The sequence below is a fragment of the Galendromus occidentalis genome, unplaced genomic scaffold, assembly GCF_000255335.2.
Source record: "Galendromus occidentalis unplaced genomic scaffold, Mocc_1.1 scf7180000076600, whole genome shotgun sequence".
In the NCBI taxonomy this organism is placed as follows: Eukaryota; Metazoa; Arthropoda; class Arachnida; order Mesostigmata; family Phytoseiidae; genus Galendromus; species Galendromus occidentalis.
In genome coordinates, this window is record NW_003804589.1 from 248,641 (window position 1) to 258,008 (window position 9,368).

The window sequence follows — 9,368 nt, forward strand, 5'->3', positions numbered from 1 at the left end:
GCGAACATGCGTCGGTGGAGGTCTAGATCACTTCTAATGTGAATTTATCCCCCATTAACAGTGGTGTTCGTCGTTGTCGTGTTATTGCTTGACGCATTTCACGGTCGTCACGGTCAGGGTCCGTGTCAGACCTAACCAACGTATTCATTTCAGACTGGTGGGCGGTCACTTGGACCCCAAGCAGCGAGCATTACCTCTGTCGGCTTTTTGCGGAGCACGTCAAGTGCGGATAATCCTTACAATCTGCTTCGTCGCCGCGATATGCTTCCTGTTCAGCGCCAGTTACACGTAAGTCTCTCCAATGGTTTACTCCGAAGAACTCCAAGCGTCGGACAGAGTCGGAGCAGTGTAGCGCGGAAGCTTGAGAGGAGCCCGCCCAAATGACCACTCTAATAATAATCGGCCGATACGCTCCATTTGCTACTCTCGCTCAATCCTGAAGCATCACGATACCATCAATGTCATTGTAATCCACTCGATCGGCCCGGAGTCCGTTTGGAGTTCCGCTTCAGTCGAGATACGACTGTCCGGGGGCTCCATGTTTCGGCCATCATTCACTTGATAGTCCCGAAAGGGGAAGCTGCCGCCGACCGGCAGCTTATCGAGTATCCAGCAAGGTCCCATCCGAATAAGCTCCTCAAGGCCGTATGGCTCCCACTGATCGATGCCCATATTGTACCGCTGGCGCTGTACATGTGCCTCCGGGAATTCAGGTGTCCACAATGCAATCGACGAGATGCCATGTTCGACCTCTCCTTTTTCTTGGAGACGTGCTTCCACTCGCTCCAAACTTCGCTTCGGAAACATCACTCCGCGGATTCAACCCGGTAAAATCATACTGTGTAAGCCACTCGGCGACCCCCTCTGCGTGGAAATCGGCGCTCCAGCGGCTCTCCTTCCTGGCAGAGATTCCCATCGGGAACTCCGCAAGAATTATTGCACGAGTTCACCTCAGGCTTCCGGACGGTCTCCGCAAGTCTGCATTTTGTATCCAAATCGGTTCGGATTCCTCAAGCTCGAGGAGGGGGTGGGGGCATCAGAGAACGCCACAGATTAGCTGTACCCCGAAATCGGCTCACCTCGATTATCGAGATCCCTGAGTCGAGCTCACGGGCGCTTCCCCGATATTATACGAGCGCATTCGCTGATCTTCGAGGGCTGGTGATCCTGATTGAATAGACTTCAGGAGTTCATGCCCGCCGATTCGGATGCCTAACGGCACTAACGGCAAGGAGTGCGGGAGCTCCCCGGAAATTCATCACAACTGTGAGCCGAGACTCGGCGTCCTCCCTCTCCAAGCAGTAATTCGTCGATCGCAATCTTAGGGGGGGGACGATCGCTTGGCAACGGTGCTATCCGGCCCGACTCAGTCAGAAGTGACAACAGCCCGATTCTGGGAATAGATCGGCCCTGATTCCGCGCCATTGTCTGCATTGGAGCAAGATAGTTGGTCCTCCTGATTGTACATCTTGTATTGTCTTCGCCGTTCATTGTGTCCACGGATCTTACATAGATGCTCGAATCGTTAGGCAACAATGTACGACTTGGAGATAATGAGAGGCCGTATGCGCTCTTTTCTTGTCACGGAACGGACCGCGGAAGATTCACAATCGACGGCGATTTCCGAGAAAATTCGTCAACCGCAGTTTCCGGGAACCAAGCTGCTGTCGCAAAATAGGGTCGACATCGATAGAAACCCCAGTTCTTCTAATCGAGAAAAATCTCCGTGGTATTCGAAATTGTCTGACACCTTTCTGATCGCGATAGGCGAGAGATCGGCGATGGTTGATTTCAGCGCGCTTGTATCACACGCTCTGGAATTTGGGCTAGGTACTCTGGTGCTTCCGAAAATCGGCATCGTGTCCACAGACCGATCCTCCATCACTGCTCCCTGAGCTTTCAGAGATAAGCCGCGGCGACTGTTTATCGATGTAATCAACGAGTTAGTTCCGACTCAGCTCGGGGTCCGAAACTTGCAACAGCGTTACTTCACGTCGGAACATGCAAGGGAAGGGCAAGCTCGACGAGAATCAATCATCTCCAACGGCCGCTGCAGCGAGGGCATGTGTCAATAACTCTCCTCCTGGGTGGATTTTTCCGTCGAGAGCAGGAATTCTCCGACAGGAGCGGTGGAGAAATATGCGGTGCTCGTGCATGCTTGAAAAGACTAGGGCCCGGAGCCGTACGCTCGAGTCTTCAATCGTGGATGCTCGGATCGATTTCAGACGATTTGCCGAGTTCGATATCATCATCACCTGTATGAAACTCGGAGACTGTAAAGTGAAAGATCCGTCATTCCACTCTTTGGCACGAGTTCCGGAGGCTTGTTTACCCAATCGACCGATGCCATTCAGTCGTATCGATGCGAAACCCGTTCCTGTTTGCTACGAGGACAGGCGTCCAAACCTCCCTCCGGAATCGCAATTTGGCTACCCCCGGTAACCTCTCTGCGTGCCGTCGTGACAAGCTGTCCTGTGCGAGCGGGAAATCTTCTCTTCTGACTGTTGTTTTCGAGATTGATGGATGATGACTTCATCGGTGATCCTCTTTCAATCGGCTATACTTCGTCTCCGCGCCCTGGGTCGGGCTGATTAATTTGTTCCGACTCGATACTCGCTCCAATCTGATAACCGGATCGACCTGATTTGGGCATGGCTTCTCCGCTGAAGCCATATTTAAGCCGATTATGGGAAGTTCCGCCGAGGACGAACGAGACCGTCTGATGATGGAAGAAAGTTTCCCCCGTCCACTGGCATCAGCAACAAAAAGTTGACTCATTCTCATACCAGGAAGATATGAGCTTATGGCAGCGGCAAAAGTTCCGGGAGCTCTCCTGCGCGCCTGCCGGATCATCCTTATCCGGGTCTAGTTTTTCATCTTTCAGCCAAGTAGGGGGAGCGATGAATTTCTGACAATCACGAAGGATACCGAGCGATGCTGTTTACGTCGGAACCTTCCGAGGAATTCGAGTCGCGCGCAACCGGGCCGGTTGCTTGCTCGCAAGGAAATTTTCGCTCCGAGATGATGAATTTGTGTGTCTCGAGAAAACAAAGATTTCCGGGCTGCGGGGAACTCGTATCCTTAGCTACGACAGGAGAGCGAAGGAGCTCTCGTTTTTCTGAGCTTCTGTGTGCACTGAGTGAGCCTAGGGTGATTAGGTCAAGCGTGTGAGGAAAGCATTGTCGTCCGTAATTCCACCAACAACGTCCAATGTATAGGCGATGATCCCGGTCATTGGCAATATCGACCCACTTGGCTTTGTCATCTGGTCTCATTCAGGAGTGGAAGTTGAATGAAACGACTGAATTAACGTGGGGTTTGTGAGATATCTGTTCAGCAGGACTAGCGACTCGTTTCCAGGATTTCCTGACGCGATCGCGTTCCAACTTGGAACTTCCAAGGGAATTTCAGCTGTTCGCAGATGCTCTCGCTAACGACGCAGTCGGAGGTTTCTTGTCCACAAGCAGCTCGCCTCGAACGGGGGAACTTGCGTTGACACAGCCGGAGCCTCCGAATTCCGCTGTTTGAGCGTAGAAGGCTTCAGAGGAAGTCCTTCTGAGTTTCGATGTTGCCTCCAGTCTAGCCGGAATCTGGTCAATTTTGAGGGAGCCGAAAACTTGATCTACACACAGGTCGCGGGCATGAGCCCAACATCCTCCTCGCTGCCCGGAGTTGTCGCATAGACTGGATATGCAGATATATTAGCTCTGGGCGCATCACGTTATTTTCGTTGAACTCCGTGGTGACGTAGGGGACAGTGAATTGCCACCGGAGCCGGATATTTGATCGAATAGTTTGTTGCTGACGGCAATCGCTCCCGGAACTTCGCGGGTACCGAGGAAATCGATTCGGAGTCCGCGCTTCAGTCTGTCGCATGACGGGGTCCGTTGTCCATCTGCATGCACATCGCGTATCAGGCGGGGTAACCACGGAGTAGGCTGACGGGCTGGGAAGGCGCGCGGGAATCCCAGCAAGATAATCGACTCCGCGACACCCATGATGTTTCCGATCTACACGACATGTCTCGTTGAGAGAAAGGCCGGTCGTGCATTGAATACCCGGATGGCGACCGGGCTTGTATGCAGTTCAGCAAAAACGGAGTTCGAGGAGATGTATTCAGGAGTTAAATTCGAATTTTGTTTTCGGTTTCAGCACACCGATCCTCGGAGACACCGAGGCGGCAATCCTCATGAATACAAGCGACTCCGCTTCGTATGCGTGCAAGAAGAGAGAACATATTTACTTCATGAAAACGCACAAATGTGCCAGCTCCTCCGTGCAGAACGTTTTTTTCCGGTGAGTGCTCAATTAGTTCCCCCTCCACGTCCGAAATCGGACAAGTGTCTGCTTGAGATCTCGCATCCCGCCATATCTGGTTCCGTATTCGTCCCGAAAAAACGCGTTCTCCCGCCTGAAATCCGCTGGCCTGGTCTCGTGTGCCCTTCTCTCCTTATTCCCGGTTCGGGCAGAGAAGACTCGTTCCGACCCACAAAAGGCAAAAGCGAGTCTTTGTACGGTACTATTCTCCGGAGAGGGTCTCGGGTTCGCATCGAGCCATCTCCGAAAGGGCCGGACGAAGATTCAACGTAGACACATAGCAGAGTCATTCGCGGGAGCCCTCGACTCCCTCCTTCAGTGCGCGCATCGGATGACTGATTCCGATCTAGGGAACTCAGACAATCTTAAGAATTCACTTCGATCCCCGCAGATACGGTGATAAGCACAACTTGACGTTTGTTCTCCCGCCCGGTGGCACGAACTACTTCGGTCATCCGAAATATTTCAATCGAGCCATGCTTCCAACTACTGTGCGGCCCGTGACATACAGGTGAGTTGAAGGATGCAGCAGTGTCGGATTCTATTTACAAGTAGGTAATCAATTTCAACTTCTGCGCGGAAACACTTGAATAACGACCGATATGAAGCGGAAAAGAAGGACAAGAATCAACGGGGGAGTGAGGTCGAATTCTGACCGGTTTTCTCGAAACCGATAACGTGTTACTTCAGTCGCATGGACGACAAAGCTCGCAGGTCGAAGGTTCTTACAATGGTACCCCGCCTTCGCGGAAGGCCGTGGGGCATTGATGTGAAATCGCGAATTTCACGTCTCTCTTCGTCTGCTCCAGGCCAAGCTCCCGTTCTTTCAATTTGAATGATGGTGAGAGAACGCGACTTTGCGAATGGCTTGTTCAAGACAATCGGAGATTATCCCGGGTCTCGTTCGATCCTGGGAATTCCAAGCATTCTGCAAGCCATCCATAGCGGCTCGCTAGTCCTTACTGTGCATTCTTCCGGGGGAAGTCATGCCGAGCAGCGATTCTTGATGTCAATCAGAGAAACGGTCAGGAGTTTGCATCGAAAATCAGGTCTTTGTCTAGAGAAAAGGTCCATCGTTTTTGATGTTTTGGTCGTTGCTCAACATTCAGTCAGCTCTGCTCTGGTCATCGAGTGGGTCTCTCAACGTGTACCCTCGGGTTCTGTTAATCCGACTGAGCCTCCGCGAGAGATAAAGCGTCAGGATCTTGAATTCTGCCGAAGTCCTACCCCGCTCAAAGCGACAGCCGTCATATGCCGCTCTCTCATGGCGCATACCGAATGAGCGGATGTCAAGGGAGCAGAAGGATCTCGAGTCCGGAGCAGACTCTCCGAGTCGACTCGGAACAATTGACGATGACGACCTGTCTCGCTTTGACACGCATTGACATTCGCGCTTCCCTCACGGCAAAAAGCTCATACGCGTAAAAGCCTCCCCTCGCTTGACGTGGCGGTATTGATGCCGGCTCAACCTGCGCCTGTATTCTGTCGTGTCGGGGGAAGCCACAATACGAGGCGAATTCGTCTTTTTTTTTCGTGATACACACAAGCGTTCTGCTACATGGCCACCCTCTGTCGGGGATCCGAGTAATGGAAGCTACGAGATTCGTGAGAGTGGAGTGGATGAGAGCCAAATGCTGTGCGTCCTTGAGCCGTAACGTTACGCTCAGTGGAGTTTGTATCGGGGTTGCCGTGGCCCGCTCTCCACTTGGCTACCGAGCAGGTTCCGCTGCACTTGGTCAGAGCCAGAGTGATTCTTATCAGGGAGTTGGCCCTCCACACTCCGCCGCTCAGGGCAATTCGAGTCGTTGGCGACGTTGTTGGCGAGACAGTCCTCGTGTACCCGCTCGATTCTCGAATCGATTGCAGGAAGCTCTTATTCGACACTGTCAAAGCTTGTACGGGGTCTTCTCGACGGGAAAACTGCGTCGAGCTTGGCTGGTCGGAAGTGTCTCGTGCAACAGCCCGCCGAATGCATTCAGCAGCCTCGTCGAATTCAGACAGCTCCACCTGCAGGAAGCGGAGCATGGTCCAAGGCTGGGGAGAAAGCACCGAATGGCACGAACGGAACGACCGGCGGAAAAAGTGGGAATAACGCCCACAAGCATCCTAATTCATTGCTGCCGGCGAAAGGTCAAGGGCGCACGAATCCGCGAGGATGCGCCCATTGTCGTTCCTGCAGCGGTATCGGGACGCGGCCCAACAGGCATGCCGAAGGCGAGACGCGCGAGTTATCCACTCCTCGCAGGCAATCATACGCGCCGCTGGTGATCCAGGGCGATTGGATAAACGATTGTAGCGCCGACGCCGTTTTCCCCATACCCGAATAGGGAGAATGGTGCAGGATAACTCAGTCTCGGGATAGAAGGAATTTTCCCCTAATTCATCCGCTAATTGGAATTTCTTGCAGCATTTTCGCGCTACACACCCGCTTCCAGAGAACTGAGGTGCGAAAGGTGATGCCGTCGGACACCGTTTACATCACCATTCTTAGGGACCCAGTGGCCTTGTTCGCTTCTATGTTCTCATACTACGACATGAAACGCATGTACAGACGTGAGTATAGAGACCCGCCACGATCCTCACGAATCACGTCGGAGCTCTCGGGGCAGGGAGTTTCGGAGAGGAAATCGTACAGAAATAATTGTTCGGAGTGGCTCCGAGGGACGAAGCTGAGGAGACGACTGAATGAAACAAACTGTTTTTTTCCACGCAGTATCTCTCGTGAATTTGGTTCGAGAACACCCAGAGCCGCTGGATCCTATTTATCGAGAACGGAAATTTTCAAAGTTTGGCCTAAATCAAATGGCCTTCGACCTTGGTCTTCCGCCTTCGCAATTTCGAAACGCCGATATCGTCGATCGATTTATCAAACGTCTCGAAGAAACATTCGATCTTGTGCTGATCGCTGAGCGCATGCCCGAATCCCTCGTTCTCCTCAGGTAAGATGATTGTAAACTGCTCGGATCGATTGGTCGATACCGGGTAGGATTTCTAATACTGTCTGACTCTCTCCGCAGATATTTGCTTTGTTGGGACGTCGATGACGTGATCCTGTTCAAGAAAAATGCCCGATCCACCAGCTACAAGAAAATCGAGCAACAACTCACTTCACAGGACGCGGATACCCTCAAGAGGCTCAACGAAGCCGATCAGAGGATGTGAGTCTGCTCGAGATAATTTGCTCTCTTTCCCCTTGACACCGCGGAGCTCTCAGAGCGGCGAGCGGTGGAGTGCGCAACTCACGCGACGCTTCTCCAATCAGCTGGGAGAGAAAAGACAAACAGCTGGGGAGAGAAAAGACAAACAGCTGAGGAGAGCGGAACTTGGGAAATCCCTAGGTTTTGGACTCTAAGAGCACGAGCCGAGCTTCGTCACTTGTTCAGAAGGCCGCCGGGAGTCGGGGTGAACACTCCCAAGAGCGATAGACCATGAAACTCCCCTTTCGGAAGCACCTTGCTGATAACGCCGTTTCGAATTCCAGCTACGATCACTTCAACAAAGTTCTAAGCGAAAAATTGGAGCTGTTCGGACTCGATCGAGTTGCTGAAGAAAAAGCGCTTATCGATGAGAGAACGAAATTCTGGTACAACGAGTGCGTCGATACCGTCAGGAACGTTGACCAAGAGACAGCGAAGAAGAAAAAAATATATTCGAATCAAGTGAGTAAATCAGAGGATAGATCTCTGCCATCAGTTCGGTCATCCCCGATTCGTGATGAACGCGCCTGGCCCGGCCGAACGCGTCGCGTATCGGGCTTGTCTCAGGCGGTAAAAGGACAACGGAGTGTGAATATGCTCGACGAGCGAGAAATGGCCAGCTGAGACATTGCTGACCGGCTCTTTTCCAGGTGATGTACTTCGAGGAGCGCAAGGGCGCAGATCCTGAGTGTCAGCGCTTCCTCAGGGAAGAACTCGCTTACGCAGCTTATTTGCGAGAGCGACAGAGGAATCTATATTTCAACGCCTCGTCTTCAACGAGGCATTGACGATTCATTCGCACGACAGAAAAATTGATGTAAATGCGAAAGAAGACCTGATTGTGATAAGTGATCGAGAGGAAGAGCTGCCACCGACAAAGAGAACGACTGAGCTGGGTCGCTCGATTGAGTGATTGGAGATCGCCTCCATAGAGGAAACCAGAGAGCTCTGTGAAGCCCGTCTCCCATTGTGCGGCGAAGTCACTGTGGAAGAGCCAGCGCCTCTATCCTCTCCGTCGGTCGAAGGTAACAGGGAGAAACCAGATCGCTCAACAAGTACACGAACAGGTTTCCGTGAATCCTTTCCGTGTCATCTGTCGTACAGAAAATTTCCATCGATGGAGGAAGGGATGAATACGCTCGCGTCTGCTTTATGAGCTCTTCCACGGTTCCCAAAGCTTCATCTCCGAAATCAGACATTACCAGGATCAAGTTTTACGACCGCCGCGCTTGTTCCTGGAGCTCCGAGTCGCATCAGGATAGCGATCGGAGTATTATCGGAAATTGGATTCCTCCCCGTCGTTCGGAACAACTTCGAGCTCCCAAACGAAGCGAGAGATTCCTGACGCACCCGGAGTTGGCTTGTTGACGAAATTACAAAACCTTCATGATCCGATCTGGAAGGTCCTCCGATTGGAGCGATTGAGCGCTGTGGGTTCCGGGGAGGTGATCTCGTAAGTCGTTGATGGTCGGTCTTCTGATAAGAATCGTCCGTATTTCCCGGACCGCTCATCAAAATCCGATCGGTGTGAGCAAAAGAGCATCTTCCGTCAAGGTGCGTGGTGTGTGCACTTGAAGTGAACGCGAAGTCTGATAACCGAATACGGGAAAGTCGTCCAATCAGAAGAACGAACGCTCTATGCGCCTAGTTTTTTACGAGGGTCAGAGGGAATTCCGGGGATCCCGGTGGAATCGCGAGAGCTCGTCTCGCAACAATAGAACTATTTTGAGAATTTCCCCGGGAATTAGTCAGATTTTAGATGACTCATTTGATCTACAGGGACTTATCTGCCAGACTGAATCGGACTCCCCGGGAGGGTGGTAATCTTGTCATATATGTAGATAGAGAGGCGAG

At 52.2% G+C, this 9,368-nt stretch overlaps 1 protein-coding gene across 1 annotated transcript; it reads left to right on the forward strand.

Moving 5' to 3' along the window:
• The first annotated feature begins 245 nt into the window (after positions 1–245).
• On the forward strand, positions 246–8,328 carry LOC100907925 (galactosylceramide sulfotransferase). Its single transcript, XM_003739862.1, has 8 exons — positions 246–288; positions 4,153–4,296; positions 4,709–4,828; positions 6,725–6,870; positions 7,031–7,256; positions 7,335–7,475; positions 7,799–7,976; positions 8,165–8,328. The coding sequence occupies exons 2-8, from the start codon at positions 4,190–4,192 to the stop codon at positions 8,300–8,302; spliced, it is 1,056 nt and encodes a 351-aa protein (XP_003739910.1). The 5' UTR covers positions 246–288; positions 4,153–4,189; the 3' UTR covers positions 8,303–8,328.
• The last annotated feature ends 1,040 nt before the right edge of the window (positions 8,329–9,368 follow it).

Coding starts and splice junctions, on each gene's coding strand:
- LOC100907925 (XM_003739862.1), top strand. CDS start 4,190: ATGAATACAAGCGACTCCGCTTCGTATGCGTGCAAGAAGAGAGAACAT. Junction 6,871..7,030: donor CATGAAACGCATGTACAGAC/GTGAGTATAGAG, acceptor TTTTCCACGCAG/TATCTCTCGTGAATTTGGTT. Junction 7,977..8,164: donor AAAAAATATATTCGAATCAA/GTGAGTAAATCA, acceptor GCTCTTTTCCAG/GTGATGTACTTCGAGGAGCG.